General features: G+C 44.2%; 1 protein-coding gene across 1 annotated transcript in view; it reads right to left on the reverse strand.

Annotated features, from left to right (window-relative positions):
• Positions 1 to 19,510, reverse strand: part of ZNF532 (zinc finger protein 532) — a 302,282-nt gene that overhangs the window by 153,545 nt on the left and 129,227 nt on the right. Inside the window, exon 3 of the mRNA XM_086960481.1 lies at positions 4,169 to 6,543. Within this exon, the coding sequence (XP_086816607.1) occupies positions 4,169 to 6,543 (2,375 nt within the window). The remainder of the gene's footprint in view (positions 1 to 4,168; positions 6,544 to 19,510) is intronic.

Here is a 19,510-nt window from a genome sequence, read left to right on the forward strand (position 1 = left end):
ACGCATGTTTTATTTAACAACAGCGTTTAATGTAAATAAGTAGTTTTTAGCAACACTTTTTTCATTTGAAAACAGGAGTGGCAATACAGGGCTGGACCCTGTATGGTCCTGAAGAAAAGCTTGGGGGAGCTTGAAACATGTCGACCATAACACTGATCTAGCTCAGTAAAAGTTAGAATACAGTGTTACCCCTTTTTAATTTTTATACCACACTAGGAGCAAAATAAATTGTTGAGGCCCACTAGCACGGTATTTTTAATTCCACACCCACTCCACCATCACCACACTTGCACCACACATAGTCATCTCACAAAACCAGTGCTCCAGCGTAGTCGCCTTGTCGCAGCACGCCCCTTTTCGTAGAGAACTGGGATGGCCCCAATGATGAAGCATGTCACCGTGGGGCAACCCCGGTGAGTGAGGGGACTCTAGAAAGAAATTTTTCTTTCTTACATATTTTTGGTACACACTGACTTAGTAAGCAGTAACCATACAACACCTACCAGGTCTCTGGACCCTTCACATAGGGTTCCTGTATTGCATATACTAACTGGAGGCCGACCTGGTTTGGTTTAACCTCCTTCTTCCTCCCTTTTTTGTTTATATATTTTTTGTCAGAAATTGGTCACCTCTGGCTCTCCAAATTAATGCTCTTACTTTGAAACATTCAATGCGGGCGTGTATTGGACGGACCAAGACAGATAGTCAGGGGGCCTATATGTTAAATCAGATAGGTTGTTCATCCGTACTGGATTATATTCTTGTGGACACAAGGATATGACCTTCTGTCATAGACTTGGAAATATTGGCCAGACACAATAGTCATCATATTATCGTGTCCCTTGATCTAGTCTTTCCTGCCAGGAACTCTCTGGCAACTTATAGTGACCAGCTGGATGGTAGGCTAAGATTGTCTTTATATAGGCATAGAATACAATAGAATGCAACCCCTTTGCTGCGCACATCGGCCAACGGCCTTCGCGAGCACTACCTCGGTAGTGCTGCGCACGTCCGTTGGCTGACGGGACCCGCCCACTCGTTTAAAGCGCCGCATTGCGGCGGAATTCGTGCCGCAGTTAAGCGGTTAATACAGCGGTTAATACAGCAGGACCCAGATCTAATCAATGCCCTGTATAAGACAGTGGGCAACTCTCTACTGGAATTTAACATAGTCATCCTACCAGATGGCAGAGTTTGCTCTCCCGCAACGGTGGCCGAGATCCATACATCGCTAGTTGGTTCAGTAAAGGATCTTTTCTTTATAAAAGTGCGGACTATCGGTCAAAGGAAGAACATCCCCTCATGGGAAAAACAGGCAGTGTAGAGATGCCAAACTAGCCCTAATAGAAGCACTAAAGTCTAAAGACCGGTCTCGGGTTCAAAACTTTAGGGCTACTTTTAGAAACACTATTAACAATGTGAAAAAAGATTGGGTCTTGGCAAAATGGTATTCCTTCCGCCAGACCATTAAGAGTAAGGTCTCCAAAATGTTTTGGAATATGGTCTCCTATGGGAATTGCAAGGGCAAAGCCAATACAGAGCATAATGTCACTGCTGAAGTATGGAATGAGCATTATCGGTCCCTGAATGATGTGCAGAAAGAGAAGGGAGTACGGGTGAAATATTGTTGCTTCCCTAAGTAGGGAATTGTCATCCGTTGGTTTGAATGATTATCCTATGATAAAAGTGATGGAAGTGCATAGGGCCATTCATAAGATTGCCCCTCACCAGACCATTGGCATTGAAAAAATTCCTTGGGATTAATATCTTTCCCATCCTGAGGTCTGGGATAAATATTTGTGTGTGATCTTCAATGCCATTATGGAGGGAATGACTATCCCCAAATCATGGGCCTGGGCAGAAATTATACCTGTGTATAAGAAAGGTCCCCCCACTGCTTCTGGGTAATAATAGATCAGTTTGATAGATAGCATGCAAAAAGTTCTCTCTAGGGTATTACTGGAACGATTACAGGAGTGGATGGATGATCATAAGTTCCTTAGCCCTTTCCAAACAGGATTCAGGCAACAAACATCTACTGAGGACCAGGTTTTTAGGATGCAACTTCTATATTGGAAAACCGTCATTCTGAAGGGTGGCAGCTTTTATTTCATATTTGTAGATCTAAAGTCAGCTTTTGACTTAATCCCAAGAGATATGCTTTGGGCAGTACTGATAGAAATGGGAGTCCCTCCTTATCTGTGCCATACAGATAATAGACTCCATGAGAAGAACTTTATCCATGTTCGATATGGGAAATTGGAGGTCTGGTAAGGATGTGTGCTGGCCTAGCCCCATTTTGTTTGGACATCAATGGTCTGATGGATTTATTAAACAAAGTTGACAATAATGATGCCCCCAGTATTGATTGTAATAAAGTTCTGGCATTGATGTTTGCCAAAGATACTCTCCTTCTTTCAAAATCTTAATGGGCATCCATCCAAAGAATATGGGATAATTTTAATACCTGTTGTAAGCTAAAAGGCTTAGAAATTAATGTCACTAAGACAAAATTTATGGTCTTTAATTAACTTAGTGCGTAGTGTTCTCTCTCGCTCGCTCTCTCTCTCTCTCTCTCTCTCCCTTCCTCCCTCTCTCTGATAGATATATATATAAAATCAGGATTAGGATGTGCATCAGAGTATGTTTTGCCGGTTTTAATCAATAAATGGATTTTACCAACCAGTTGCTGTGTTCGTTCCCTCAAAAAGGCAAGTTTGTGTGGATGTGTGTATATATATATCTATCAAGGTCCGAGGAGGACCGAAACGCGTCATGGCAGAGGTGCTGGGTGAAAAACAATTAAAATATTGCAGCACGACTTTGGGTACGCTTCATCTCTGTGGAGATTGTATTCCTGTGGTTGAGAAGAGTATAAGGATATATATATATATATGCACACACACATATATATAAACATATATACATATATATACACACACACACACACACACACTTTAAAAAGGTTAAAGTAATGTTATAATTAGGAGACTTTGTCAGTGACAACATTTACTTTTGAACTAAAAAATTAAAACACACAAATTCATCAGTTATAGTTAGCAGAGCTAACTATAACTTGCGGCACACTTTCACTGCTTATGACCTCACACATTACAGCACTCATGAAATGTTCTATGACATCAATCATGACATCACTGATGAGAGTTCAAACAACAGCAAAGAACTCTTGTGGTTGTGTAGTCAATCACAACTGAGGAATGTTAGTGTTTTTGTTTTTTAGACTTTGGATCTTAGCTAAGATCACTTAACCTGAAGTTTGTTTTGATCCTCAAAACTTTACTAAACTTTAGAAGGAGTCAAAAACAGGGAATATATATCCATGGCTTAAGCAAGATATCGAAAGACCCCACATTGTTAGCTGGGTCGAAACGTTGTCGACAACTTGAAGCGGACCAATTCCCAGTCCCTACTATTATACTACGAGGCTTCTAACATTTACTGTGTATCCACTGAATGTTCATTTCTGTAACAACATTGAAACCTTGTTTCTATATCACAAAAGTCACAATCGATACTCATAGGTTTCACCTTTTTTCACTTGGGACACTCAAAACTGAAAATGTATAACAAATGTGAATTTTCATACATAAAACAGCTTGTTTCTCTACACACTCTGTGTTACATGTCCTTCTTTCTCCGACATTTCTATACCCCCATCTAACTGTGATTGTGCGGATATATATATTGTAACTTTAATTCAGCAAGTGCCCACAGGAACCACTGCTTTTTTGGCCAGATAGACACTTCTCCTTGATTTAACTTCAAAACATCACTTTTTCAGACTAAGATAATGAGATCAACTGAAGATTTTGAGGGCTGTTTTTTGCTTTTCTTATTCATGGTTAGTTGGTGACCTAGCTAGACAAATATAACTGGCCCTAAAGACCGTGTAAGTGAATGTGTGTAGCAACTAATATATATATATACTTATGTGTGCATACACGCGACCATGGCAAAAACACTTATTTGAGCCCTTATTAAAAGTAATTATTGCAGCTGAAACGATAATTCGGGTTTAAACTACTAAGGTTTTCAAATAACAGCTAAAAATACGTATTACCTTTAACCAAACAGAATATAAAACAGGAGAACAGCACAAGGCATCCTCCTCACATGTAACAATATGTAAATTAAAAATATACTGTACTTGTCCACTTGTATCAGCCGAATGCTGGAAGTGCGTTGCTAAGGTTGTCTCATCTTGGAAAACATCATTACACTCCAAGCACTTCAGATTATGCCTGCAAAGTCTGGAAGGATCCTCCTCTAGGGGCATAGCAGGGACTATGGGTGCATTGTGAGGGGCAGATATTACTGTACTATTGGTACCAGACTGGATCTTCACTGCTGAAGGTGCCCCAATCCCGGCAGGACTTTGAAGAAGTGATGTGGTGGTCGCTGGAGCAGTACTGAAAGTTAGGAATGTAGATGCAATCATCTGATCCAATGGGACGGGTTTTAGAATCAAGTGAGAGCACTGCATGACAACACCTTTTTCCTTATGTCCTCGTGCATGGGAGAGAAGACTGCATTTGTTATAGAAAACCAGATTTTTGGTGCAGTGGTTACACGTTACTTCAATCCGTACACTCCGTCGGTCATAATGCTGCATCAGACTTTTTTCAAGGGCAAAAGAATCCCCACATTCCAAACACTTGTAACCACGTGGAGGCAGCGTTATGCCTGAATTGGCAGGGGGGTTCAGATTTGGGGTGTAAATGGGGACAGGGTTGACACTACTAAGGACCTTATTGAATGCTTCCACTACAGAACTTTGTGACGATGCCACCACTTGAACTCTAGCTATCTTTTTAGAGGGCTGTGTGACTAATTGTGAAACAAGTGTCTGTTTTAATTGTTGCTGAGGTTTGGTTAGTACTTGGCGAAGTTCGGAGGTGGATTGAACACCTTGAGGCAAAAGGTTAAGGTTGGCGAGATGGACAGTCTTTGGCACAAGTTTAGCGCTGGCAATGCTTGCCGCTGGCACTACAACAGTCTGTTGCTGTATAGCACTGGCAGCTTTAATTATGGCATTGCTGGCACTCTGGACAGAAGCAGCAGATATCACCGTGGCTTTCACTGTAGTGTTATTAGCAAGCTTTAAATTAATTACTTGTGATCCTGCAGTTTTCACTGCTGAAACGGGAAGGAAGGCAGTAGCCACAGGCTTGATGGTAACTTGCTTCGGAGTGAGGTCTGTTGTTGTCACTGTATTTGTGACAGATGGCGACTGAAGGGATGATCTGCTCGGAGAAGGAGATAGGCCAGTGACAGATGAAGGAGAAGATAACAGCGATGTAACTATCATTGAGGGGCTATGCTCTGGAGTCTTTTTCCCACAATCCTGTTCGAATTCAGGCAATACTCTTGTTACTGTTCTCTTAATTTCTCCAGATGAAGTCTTGATAGTTTTTATGCGGACCTTTGGGATTGCTGGAGTTGAGCCCGCAGGAGAAGATGGAGAGCCTTTGCTGCTGATCTCACTTGAAACACTCCTGGGACTGTCCAGTTGCTTTGCATGCAGTTTATTTGCACCATCGATCAGACTCACAGACTCAGGAGACTGCTCTATAAGTAAAGGGCTTTCACTCATTTCTTTTGGGAAAGGAGAAGTGTCTGCTGAATTGCACTGAGTTAACTTGCAAGGATCTGGGTTGATCTTTCTAGCGCTGAGGGCCTGTATTGCAGCTATACACGAAGACAGTTTTAATGATGACTTTGCTTTAGCACTGAGTGGAGTATCACAAATGGCATCACTTTCATTTTTTTCTGTTCTTGTCGATTCTTCTAGTACCATATTATCAAGTGACTTGTCAGAATCGTCGTTAAAAAGCTTATCTTCCAATTGTCCAACTTTGAACGGTTCACAGTCACTAAGACCAATAGAGTTTGTTTCTGTTTCCGGCCCATGTAATATACTGTTGTGCATACGACTTGGATAAGAAATGCCACTTTTATTCAAGGTTTCCCTTCCAATGGCCTTCAGCCTATCGTACTCCTGCTGTGAAAACGATCTTGTCAACATGCTTGCACGATAGCCTGATCGAATATCATCTTTATCCGGAGGATCGACCACCTCAATCTTTTCATCCTCGTCAAATTCTTCAGCACTTGAAATTGGGCTAAACTGGTTAAAAACAGAGTTCTTGAGTATACCTTCAGATGCTGCCCCCAAACCTTTCATAGACGATATTCCCTCCCGATTAAAACGCTCTAGATTTGACACCGTGAGAAACCCATTGTGCAGCCCATTACTGGTGGAATGATGAACATCCTTTTCTGCTCCATCTGAGTCGATCCGTATGTTTTTGACAATCACACTTACACCAACATCTGAGGATGATGGAGCATGGGAGTCCTCATCTGGATGAACATGGTGTTTCATATGGTTTTCATGATCATCGTGCTCAGATTCAATAGCTGCCTTCGGGTCGACCATGTCAGGGATGTCGAAGGCGGCAAGGAGGTCATCAAAATCTGGTGTCTTCATATCGCCCATGATTGTGGATTTAAGTTGCAAGTCTGTGAAATAAACAGAAACGTGCTGGAGTTTAGGGATTATAGACATTGTGAAAGCGTGCAACAATCAACAAAGCTTTCCTTGACAGAGACCACATTGCAATCACATGTTCGAAAAACCATTAGAAGAACCCTAATATGACTGGCTCATACTATACCTACCTATTGCCTAATACCATAATGTCTATCTGATCAACAAGGCAAGATAGGTCACCCATGCTCTTCTTTGGTATATAGTATGTCGGTTTTACAAGTACTATGCAAGCACCATGAAATGGTCGCTTACTTAAACGTGTATTGCAATTTCACTAATATTCATACACTTTCATCGGAAAATAAATAAATCAAACATTTTACAATGAAAAATTATTACTAGAACAATGAGTTTTAATATATCACACTAAAGCCTGTGCAGGAAGAAGAGAGCTATAACTGTTTCTAGGTAAATTCAATCACACTGGGTGACTGTGGATCAAAAACTACTGAATACAACCTGTATGATTCATGAAAATAGATTAAACGTATGCTATACAAAAGTTACACTCTCCATTAGCATGTCTTAAATTAAGTCACGCTAACACCAAGGGGGTAGAGAGAAGAAAAAGGTGATTAACATGCAGTGGCACGAATTGTGTTTTTGAAAACTGCCCTCCCTCAAAACACAAATTTGTGTGACATGCTTCATCATCGGGTCTGCTAACAAAACACCCTGGCGTAGCCACGCACAGGATGGAGCATAGGGAGGGGGTAGACAAACAACATACAAATAAATCAAATTAGTGACTGTGTGTGCTAGAAACAGCGACTGGAGACAGTGATAGAAAAAGTGCAGCAAAGAAAGTGATTAAAACTGGCTCATGGGTGCCCTATCAGATATCTTTATTCCAGGGTCCCAAGGCCAGGATTAAAATCGTGAAGGATGGGCGTGTTATAGAGAAGGCTAGGTCCTCAAAACACCCCTCCTTAAACTGCCTATTTCAACATGCTTCAACCGTCTTCATGTTTCCCCAAAAGAGGGTCATGACGGTCTTCCTCAGGACTTCTACCAGTCCTAGTCAGGCTCCCCACATTACCTTAATGTGGTCACTTGCCAGGGTTCAAGGTCTAAAAAGATCCAAGCAACTCCCCGAACACGGGATACAATTACTGGAAAGATACAACATACATAAGTCGGTCATAAAATTACATGTCAACAAAATACCCTCCCTGTAATTTAAAGGGAATCAAACTGATGGTTCTATATGTCTGACTGACCTCCAACTCTTTCCAAGGACCGGGCCATCTATATAATTATCTTAACCCCTCCTTGTCATGCATTAAAAACAACTCTACATCTACTCATTGTCGAAAAAGTGTCCTCAAACGTTTTAAACTTCCTCCAGTGTAATGTTACAAAAACAGAACTGATGCTTTTCGGCGAGGCCAAGCTACTATGGGGCCCTGACTGGTGGCCCACTGAGTTAGGCCCATTACCCGAGCCAAAACCTTTGATCAAGAACTTGGGTGTACGGTTGGAGCAGGAACTAACTTTCAAACACCAGGGAAACCACATAGTTGGGACATGTTTTCACATGATTGGCCTTCTCCGCAAGGTATTTCCCCTCTTGCCTGACTCTACTAAGAAGACCCTGGTGCAGGCGCTGGTATTAAGTCGTATTGACTACTGTAACGGCCTACTAGCATCTGCCAATGAAGGAGTATTAGATAGACTCCAAGTAGTTCAGAATGCTGCCGCCAGACTGGTCTTAAATGCCCCCCCCCCCCAGAACTCCTTCAAAGCCCCTTCTGACCAAGCTTCACTGGCTGTCAATCCGTCAGAGGATTACATTTAAGGTCTGCTGTATTGTCTATGAAGGAATTATTGGTTTAGGGCCCTCATATTTAGCAGAAAAATGTGTTTCTTATGCTCCTATGAGGTGTCTACGATCTAGCAATCAGCTGCTTTTGAAGGTGCCTAGGATAAAAAAGGCAAGACAGGGCGGCAAAGCACTGTCTGTCATTGGTCCTACGATCTGGAATGATCTTCCCCTTTCTCTGAGACAATGTGTGAACCACTCCAGTTTCAGAAGTAAACTGAAAACTTTTTTGTTTCAGGGCTGATTTGACGATTCGATGATCTGACTTTCTGGTTCTTTTATCTTTTTGGGCTTCTCTTGACCCTTTGTGACCATTTTTCTTTTTCCTGTTATTTCTTCTTTTTCTCTCTTTGTGCTTTTGTCTTGGTCTTTCGTATGCACTACTACCATTTATGAAAGCTCCACAGCGCAGAGATACTCCCTTGTGGAGTCGATTCCAGCACTTTACAAACCCGCTAATAATAATAATAATAATAATGACTCAGTCCCTATCCCCCCAACCTGCACTCACCGAGTTTATCATTCCGTGAGCTAATGGGCTTTGTCTTACCGAGAGAGACTGGCAAGCAAGGCTAGGCGGCCGAGCCATTAGAGTCGCGGAAGTCGGAGCCGCAGAGAACCGCGAAAGAGCTGCAGGAGCCTCTGAATCCACAGAAGGGCAGGAGCTTCGGATCTTCAGACCAGAAGTGCACTGCGGAGCCCGGGGGCAGGAGAGTCTAGGTCAGGACCAGAGAGGACGCGAGTCTCCACTTTGAACAGAGAACGGATTTCCGGAATAGTGGTGGAGGAGGAGCCCGGTCAGCAAACAGCGGTCCCTGCAGCGGTCCCTGCAGCGGGATCCAGAGCCAAGCGGCGAGGCGAGAGCTGGCACTTGGAGGAACTGGGGTCGAGCGGAGGTGCTCAGGTCGAGGTTGAGCAGGTTGGTGTGGTTCCCCTGCTCCTGCTCCCCCCTCCCATGTCCGCATTTGCTCCCCCACTCCTTGTGCCCGTGCCCGCAGCCCGCTCGCTTTCCCCGCTCTCTTTCCCCAGGTGCATTGTGTGCAGCAGCGCGGAGCGCGGGGGACTTAAAGCCACACTTCGACATCAGGGGTAAGCTCACCCTTTAGCCCATTGGGCCCACGCAAAACCTATAGCTTTCAACTGAAGCCCTCACGCCACAGCCACAGCGAGGGCGGCATGCGGGGGGGATGGTGAGGCGGAAAGGAGATAAGGGAAGTGGTGCAGGCCCATCAATCATCCGCACTCGCACTCCCTTTTCATAATGAGATCAGGGAGAGTCAGAACAGACCCCATAAACAAACCAAAAAAATGAAACCAATAACACTGTGGAAATATGAGTGAAGGAGCAAATTATCCCTCCAACGAAGACCTAGCAGAGGCGAAAGACACAAATGTCAGCGCCCCTACCGTTAAGACGCAACAGACAATTCCAGGACTTAAAAACTCTAAGATCACAGACTTTCTAACCTTATCTACATCGGCGCCTTCGGCGCTGCGAGCACAGAAATTCAAGACTGCCGTCAGCAACAAAAGAATGTCCCAGTCAGTGGGCTCGCTATCGAAAGCTTTGCAGCCACAGAGCAACACTTCACTAGAGATCAGTCAAAGTCCCTGGAAAACTCCTAAAACAAAGACCAATAAATTAACAGTGAAAGCGCACATAAATACAAGGGAAGTGGCAAACAACGTTAATGCCCAAAAGTAAATGTGCTCAGAACCCTCGGAGGCACCAGAGGCAAAAACACCAAATGCGCCAGAGAAACGTCGCTCATCAAGTCTGGGTTCATACTTCGGCATTGTGGTGCCCGACTCTGGGGCCGACCGCCCACTAGCCCTAAGAATGGACACCACGGACATGTTGGACATGGGTATAATAGACAAAGAAATCACAGAACGGCAAAAAGGTGAACAGATGAAAGCCAACGTTCACACAAACCTGGAAAGATTGAGGGCACAGGAGCGCCCACCAAGTACCGAGGATCCACCTGAGGATGATAAAACCCCAAAATCTCTTTTTGGCTCGGGAACTCAGGAAGTACCCGACCGCTTAAGCGTAAGCAGTTCAATAATTTGCAATGAGGCTAATGGAAAACCATCAAACGGCCAGTCAGGAGAATTTCTCCTCCATCATACTACTTTTTCACCAATCAAAGTAACACCACCAAAAGGCCCTGAGTCCCAGAAAAAAATGGACAAACAAACATCCACCCCAGGCACAGGTCTGGGTAGAGATCCACGAGATTACGTTCGGAACAAACTAGGGGACAAACCCTGGCTTAGTCCCCAAGCCGGAAGCAATCAAACAGACTTTTTTCTACCAGCACAGGCTCCACTGTGGCCACCATTTATAAGCATCATGGAAACCATTTCTTCAGCCTTACTTCAACACTCTGAAAAATTAGAGTTACAGATCGACCTTCTGCAAATCCTGGCATCCCATGTGGTGGGAATAGACAGAAAAATATTAGAGCTAAATTCCCTCATCGAATGGGCACAGACAGATCTGCACACAATGTACCACGAATGGCAGTGCTCTGAAACAACGAACCAGCTCAAAGTTCTACCGACCATCTTAACAGACATTTTGTCAGAAGTAAAAAATAAAACAAATGAGCACCATAAAATCATTGAAAACTCTGATACAGAAAATGCTCTTGAACATTTGACACACACAACTAGCAGTGATATATCGATCAGTGAGGACACAATTGTGGACCCAACGGGAGGCAGCCCAAAAAATATTACATTAAACGTTCTGACAGCAATCTCCAAAAACATGCCAACTCAACCCAAAGGTACCGACGACCCAGTTAATCAAGGGAGAGAAGATCCTGGGTCACCAACCAACAGGCAACAAAAACAAACCAACCCTCTAACAAAACGAGAACGCAAGCGATTGTGGAAAGCCAGACAAAACAAGCATCAAGGCAAAAAAGTAACAGTACCGCCTAATAGGTACCAGGACCAAGAGCCTTCAATGGCCAGCAACAAAAAAACAAAAAAACAAACCCGACCTTAGTAACAACATTGAATGGACTGAAGGGTAAAGAGTCAAGCAAAAAGGACCAGGAAGAGCAAGGGGAAATTCGGCAGGACCCCCTATCCCTAACTCCGTCCCAGACAGTCACATTTATCGAACATCCCAGTAGCCAAAGAGACTACAACCCAATACAATAAAATATAAAAATGCAACTTGTGGTCTGTTTACCCGCGCAGAAGACTCAAGCAGAACAAAAAAGCATTTCGTACTACTTTACAAAAATGGTCAAGGCACAAAAAGAAAATCCTTTGGCCAATGAGCAGCAGCAAAGAGTTCCTACAGAAGGCCCAGAGCGTCTAAGACTCCCTCAGCCCGCTTTCGACATTGAGCCAGCAGCACAGCCCATTATTTCAAATCAGGGCAACCAAGACAACAATCTAAAAAAAAAATACTCAAATCAGGCATGTGGATCCAAAAGAAGAGACAGATCCAACTTACCCAGTAGGCGCACTAACACACAAAATTATTCCGCACTATAGTTCCAGGGGGAAGCACGATATCCTCAATCGGAGCGCCATTTTAAAACTTACTAATTCAATTGAAAGACAGACATTTGAACACAAACCATATTGAAAGTATTGAATTTAAACCAATCCCAAACACAAACGGGAGAGAGATGACAGTGGCAACATGGAAGGATCCCTTGAAAGCCAAAGAATTTTGGCAACACAGAGAAGAGTTCGCAAAATGGGGAATTGAAATAAGACCAGTAGAAATTGAAAGATACCCGGGCCCGTTATCAATCCTGGCAGAGGCAAGATTACTGCCAGACAGTGGAATACTTCGGTGGGCAGTTGGTCGCTCGGACAGTATTAACACCTTGGCTGCTAGGGGGTTTTCCCCTCCTGTGCTGACATTCTATAAATCCCATTATTCATGACAAGGTCAACTTGTCATAAGCACAGCGCAGGTAACACCCATGACGAGTTGACCTTGTCATGAGCATGGAAGGCGTCAAGGGAGGATGGACTAACTTACGTATCATTCACCAAGGCTGGTCAGGAGGACCCAGCCAGACCCGGAAAGTCCTACCCGCAACGCCAAGCCCCGCGGACTATATGAAAGATGAAGCATCAAAACCGAACTTGAAAGTATGCTCATGGAATATAAACGAACTGAGGGGCAAAACAAATGATGCAGAATTATTAGCATTTTTAAAACAATTTGACATTATATTATTCTAAGAGACCTGGTCAATTACATCTGATCACATAAATGGCTTCAAAGAAATCCAACAATATGGCATCAAAAGAGACTTATCAGGCAGGGCAGCTGGAGTGCAATACGTTCATTGCTGAAATTGCCGAATGGAAGTAGATAAATTGTCTAAAGCTGAACACTGACAAGCATAAAATTGTGATCTTCTGAATGAGCACATCACTGTCTGACTCCACCTGTTGGTCAACAGAGCAAGGACTGACAACGGCAAGAACCTCAGGATCATCATCGACAGGAAACTCTACATTACCACCCAAGTCAATGCTGTCACAGTCTCATGCGTGCATACCCTGAAGATGCTGAGGAAGATTTTCATATGGTTCACAATAAGCACCCGAAAAACCGGCACGCGCGCCCTGGTCACAAGCAAGCTGGACTATACGAATACCATCTATACGAGGATAACAAAAAATACGTAACCAGAAGGATGCCAGAATCACACTCAACCTCCCATGCTGCACTCACATCACATCACAGATGAAAGAGCTCTACTGTCTCCCTATTCACAAACAGCCAACATTTAAACTCCACACTTTGAACACTAAATAACACTGGCCCAACATACCTCGCATCTGCTTTAACAAACCTACCAAGACAACTTTGCTCATACCGACTGCTGGTTGAACAAATCTCACGCATACGGAAACCTGGATCCCACGGTCGAACCTTCTCCATCATTGCTCCTAAAGTGTGGAATGACATGTTGCTGCACATATGAGCTTCCTCCTCACTTCTTGAATTCTGCAACAAAGCTAAAGACTTCGCATTTCGAGTGCTTACACTGGGCCCTAGGTGTAACTAGGCTCACACCTGCTGAGCGCCAGGGTACTCTCGCAGGGTGATAGTGCTCTCTGAAAAACATAACCAATATTTAGCCTTTACCCCCGCCTTTTTTTCCTTCTTTTTTCTTTATTAGGTGTTAATATGATACACGGAAGAAGGGTACAGGAAACAAAAAAGTATGATACCTGGAATAATCATGATTCAGAAAAGGGGGTGGTGATGAACAGAGTGTCTGAATTAAGCAGACCACTCTTACCCAGTCCAAAGATCAGGGCTTGATCCATCACCGTTTTTCAGCTCACTGCACCATCCCAGCTCAGAACTTGGCTATATGCAAATTAGTCTGACCCTGGCCCAGTGCATCATGGGAACAGGGCAGACCAAACTACCAAGCCAATTCTTATACTGGGAAGGAAACAAGCTACCGGGGACCGGTTTCTGGCATTTCAGCCGTCTTCGGCCCGGCTTGCTTGAATCCTGATGGTGCAATGAGCTAGGGACTCACATCTGAGTATACCCTTCCACGCTTATGGTGGACAAAAATGATTCAGAAAAGGGGGTGGTGATGAACAGAGTGTCTGAATTAAGCAGACCACTCTTACCCAGTCCAAAGATCAGGGCTTGATCCATCACCGTTTTTCAGCTCACTGCACCATCCCAGCTCAGAACTTGGCTATATGCAAATTAGTCTGACCCTGGCCCAGTGCATCATGGGAACAGGGCAGACCAAACTACCAAGCCAATTCTTATACTGGGAAGGAAACAAGCTACCGGGGACCGGTTTCTGGCATTTCAGCCGTCTTCGGCCCGGCTTGCTTGAAGAATTGGCTTGGTAGTTTGGTCTGCCCTGTTCCCATGATGCACTGGGCCAGGGACAGACTAATTTGCATATAGCCAGGTTCTGAGCTGGGATGGGGCAGTGAGATAAATAATGGTGATGGATCAAGCCCTGATCTTTGGACTGGGTAAGAGTGGTCTGCTTAATTCAGACACTCTGTTCATCACCACCCCCTTTTCTGTATCGTTTTTGGCCACTATAGGTGTGGCAGGGTATACTCAGACATGAGTCCCTTTCTCACTGCTCCATCAGGATTCAAGCAAGCCGGGCCGAAGAGGCTGAAATGCCAGAAACCGGTCCCCGGTAGCTTGTCTCCTTTCTGGTGAAGAATTGGCTTGGTAGTTTGGTCTGCCCTGTTCCCATGATGCACTGGGCCAGGGACAGACTAATTTGCATATAGCCAGGTTCTGAGCTGGGATGGGGCAGGGAGATGAATAACGGTGATGGATCAAGCCCTGATCTTTGGACTGGGTAAGAGTGGTCTGCTTAATTCAGACACTCTGTTCATCACCACCCCCTTTTCTGTATCGTTTTTGGCCACTATAGGTGTGGCAGGGTATACTCAGACATGAGTCCCTTTCTCACTGCTCCATCAGGATTCAAGCAAGCCGGGCCGAAGAGGCTGAAATGCCAGAAACCGGTCCCCGGTAGCTTGTCTCCTTTCTGGTGAAGAATTGGCTTGGTAGTTTGGTCTGCCCTGTTCCCATGATGCACTGGGCCAGGGACAGACTAATTTGCATATAGCCAGGTTCTGAGCTGGGATGGGGCAGTGAGATAAATAACGGTGATGGATCAAGCCCTGATCTTTGGACTGGGTAAGAGTGGTCTGCTTAATTCAGACACTCTGTTCATCACCACCCCCTTTTCTGTATCGTTTTGGCCACTATAGGTGTGGCAGGGTATACTCAGACATGAGTCCCTTTCTCACTGCTCCATCAGGATTCAAGCAAGCCGGGCCGAAGAGGCTGAAATGCCAGAAACCGGTCCCCGGTAGCTTGTCTCCTTTCTGGTGAAGAATTGGCTTGGTAGTTTGGTCTGCCCTGTTCCCATGATGCACTGGGCCAGGGACAGACTAATTTGCATATAGCCAGGTTCTGAGCTGGGATGGGGCAGTGAGATAAATAACGGTGATGGATCAAGCCCTGATCTTTGGACTGGGTAAGAGTGGTCTGCTTAATTCAGACACTCTGTTCATCACCACCCCCTTTTCTGTATCGACCTGGAATAATCAGGCTTTGAAAAACAGGTACAGCACATGGCAGAGAACATATGTGCAGCCTATGGGGACCAGTATTCGTGGGGAATTGGTGGGGACAACGTCAGGGCTCAGCCACGCTGATTTGGTATCGCCCGTTGGGGTCAGCAGGAAAAAGCCCAGGTGAAGTAGAACAGAAGGGCAGAAGGGAGAATGGGAGAGAGGGAGGGGGTTCTGCAGTCCTCGTGGTGAGGAGAGCAGACGGTTCTGAGAGGAAAGAAAAGAGGAAGAAGGCAGAGAGGGAGGGCTAATGACAGAAAAGGAGGGGGCAGAGGGAGAGGGGTCAAGCAGGTGCAGGAAGGGAAGCGGATGCCCGCAAGGGCCGGGAATGCAAGGAAATCAAGGGTGGTCCGTGGTATAGTGTTCAGTCCACTCACCAAGGGCTGGCAATACCTAACGCCCTCCGCCCTGGGGGGAAGGTGTCCAAGTGAGGAGGAATTTATTCGCCTTGACTACAAACTACAGAGGTCCCGCTTATACGCGGCCATCTGGAACATGGCAGAGAGCCTTTCGTCATGAGAAGTGGTTATATGCGAGTGCCAGTGGTGGAGGATGCTACTCTGTTGTCTTCACACCACATGAACTTTATCCCCCAATCTTTACCATGCAGTTAAGTTCCATGTAGGTAAATATATGGTTTTGCTATTTAGTAAGTATTGGTTTTAGTGCTATAGGTGCTGGTCGGGAATTCAACTTTCAAAGTTATGAGACCACTTTATAACTGACCTCGTTTAACATGAAAACGTTAGTGTGGCAAGGTTTGTGTTCACTAAGAGGAAGAAGAGCATACTTTCTCGACCATGGACATTGCTAGCTGCTAGATAAAGCTAAGACCTAGTAGAGCACTTTATGTAATGGTTTTTATGGCATTAGAATTTCTATAGCACTCTCTTACCTTATGCCAAAGAGCCAACAGGTTAAATAGTTATTCCATCTGAGGTGCATCTATGGATTAGGAAGGACATCAGTGTTGTGCATGAGGCCTGGTCCATTAGCTCTTTTGAGAACATATTCCACAGCCTGAAAACATGTACTGAAAAAAAGAATTCCAACCTAAGCAGAGTTTTTGAAAAGGGAGGAATTGTCAGCAATGGAGACATACTCGAACTGATAATTTTCTGTTGGTTCTGTTAAAATCGGATTTTCACATTGTAGGAAGGTTGGTTTGATCCCATGACTGACAAGTGTGCAAAGCAGAGTGCAATGAATGAGATTTTACTTGCGACTGGTAACTAGTGTAGGGCCTTAAGTGCATGCAATATTATATACAAACTGGTTGAGGGAGGTCTAGGGGATATGCTTAATTTTGATCTGGCTCTGTACTAGGACGCATGCCTAGTGAGGATCGGGGAAAATTCATAAACGGTTCGAGAATCTCAAGAATCCTTTTGTTGCAGAAATTAAATCTGTGGGGGCACACCTTACTGGTTTAACCATTCCTGCAGAGTTGCCAAGCTTGCACTAATCTTCTCACTTAAGTCACAGGACAGAAGAATGATGCAAGTTAGGAGGGTGGCTTATAAAAAGTTTGTCAGTAACGCAAAGAAATAATGGGACCAAGGGAAATGGGAGGGTTAACTTGCTGCCGCAAAGGAGGGCAGACATCTCACTTTTTGGATGCTAGTGGCCACTGGAAGTAGTGAGGGAGACGTCCTCATTGAAAATAACATTGCTAAAGATGCATGGATAAGACTCTTCTCCGGTCGGTACTCTATGATGGCAGGAGTCAGTGTTTTACCAACAGTCGAGATGGGCTCCCTTATGACAGGTTTAAGGGAAGCGTCTGGCAGCAATACGTAACCCCTTATCTCGAGTCAGGAATGAGCATGTAAGAAGATTGTCCCTATCAAAGCGCCAGTGACTGACAAAATCCCTGGCGATTTCTTTCTGGCTGATGTGTGGGGCCCATATTTTGTGCTATTATTGAATGCCATTATGAAAGGGATGCCAATTCACAACAAGCATTGGCATTGCCAATAGGTCTCGCCTTTGGGACCTTATAAGTATTTAGTTATGCAAGAGGTCCCAAAGCCGAGACCTACTGGCTATGCCAATGCTTGCTTTCTTATTTATTGCTCCCTGAGGCAACTTGAAACGAGGAAGGGAAGTAACACAGAGGGCTGAAGGGAGGCAACACAGAGGGCTGGAGACAAGAGCGCAGGTGGGGGTAGCAAACACAGGGGTGCAGCTTTCATTGGTGTAGCAGGTGCATTGGCACTGGGGCCCAGATGTCTGAGGGGCCCACTGAACCCGGATTATTGCTGGAACAGCAGGACTGACCATACACTGCGGCCCATGACACACTGCCTAGGCTTCTGGGGACATTGCAAGTGTGCAGGAGGGGCTGGGAGCAAGCAATCAGACAATGAAAGGTGGGAAGGACAGGCTGGAGGCGTGCACAAGAACAACAGAGGTTGGGAGAAGTGCACAAGGGAGACAGTTAAAAAAAAAGCACTCTCGAAGAGTGCTTAAACAAAAATAAAAAAGTAACACCTGAAAAAATGTGCACTAGAAGGTCACAAGTAATTTATTTATGCTCCAGGGAAGGGACAAAGACACAAAGAAGGAAGGAAGACTACGGAAGCTGACCAATACAAGCAAGCAAATGTAAGAGATACTAAAACCAACCATTGGTATGCAACAGGCAGCCTTTAAGACCTCTGTGAGGTAGGAAAGGTTATCTAAACCTAAAATAAAGGTGAAAATAACATTCTTAAAAAAAAATAAGGAAAAAAAACTTTGCAGCAGAATAAAGACGTATGCAACAGGTCGTAGCTGCCTGTGTAGGAATCCAGCAGAGGGATTGTTACAAGGGCCGAAGTCCATACTCAACGAGGTTTGTGCACTGGCCCTGCCCAAAAGCAGAGTTTGGCAGATGGATAGTCAATCACAAACTTGACAATAGCATAATGCACTTGAAATTAGGTTGACAGGATATCAGTCATTTTTGTGATGGAAACTCATTCGTCAAACTCTAAATTAGGCTCCAAGGAAGCGTGTTGCTCTGTCCGTGATATTCACTTTTTCATTTAAAAAGATCCAATTTACCATTATTGAGCAAGCAAAATGTATTTTTCAAGAGTGCTAGACAAAGTATGATATGCAGCGTAGGCAGGAGTTGAACAGACTGAAATCCTCTGGCAATCTGTATCTACGGTCAGTGTCTGCGTTTATATAAATGTTAACCGGAATGGGACAGAGTGCTTTTTTAATCTGGCCTGCTGGATTTGTGTATGTTCAGCTTCTGAGAAGGTGGCAATAACTTGAAAAGGGATATCTGGTTTTGAGATCCCTCAGGTCTTATTAGACTCAGTTGGCTAAAGTGCACTTTTATGTTGGTGGATAAAGAAGCTATTAAAGGTGATAACCGAGCCACACGTGCAGTCACGTAGACATTTAACAATACTTGTAGTTTCTATAAAAAACGATTTTACTCACATCAAACCAATTCGATACAGTTGTCTAAATATTGGACATCTGTGGACCTGACAGCGAATTTATATCTGCTACATGTGCTTTTTGTTGTATTGGGCCAAACGAATCCATTATACCCTCAAGTGAAGCTTTGAGGTCTAGGCTAGCATAATATTAAAACGTTTCTTTCTGGGCTTAAAATACCTTAATATGTGTCTTCTTGCTCCGCCGAGCAGTACACAGCATTGTCTTACAAGGCTTACAAATCTACACCCACAAATCTAACAAAAAGAATGATAAAATACGTCATCTACATAAGGAATACAGTAGGTATTTTATTGTGCTATTTGTCTTAAACCTTTACTTGGATATCAAATCCAATCTTGATGTTTCCAAGCACAGCTATAAGTAAGGTTGTCTAACTCAGACTATTAGCTGTGGAGGTGTGCTCCTTAACTTGGGCCCCAATTTGTCTGCACTCCTGTTCAAATAGCTGGCACATTTGCCGTTAGAATCCATACAGCATGGTGATACAGGACATTTGCTTCAACAAAACTTCCACTGTA

Source organism: Lissotriton vulgaris, chromosome 3_1 (genome assembly GCF_964263255.1).
Source record: "Lissotriton vulgaris chromosome 3_1, aLisVul1.2, whole genome shotgun sequence".
Classification (NCBI taxonomy): domain Eukaryota; kingdom Metazoa; phylum Chordata; class Amphibia; order Caudata; family Salamandridae; genus Lissotriton; species Lissotriton vulgaris.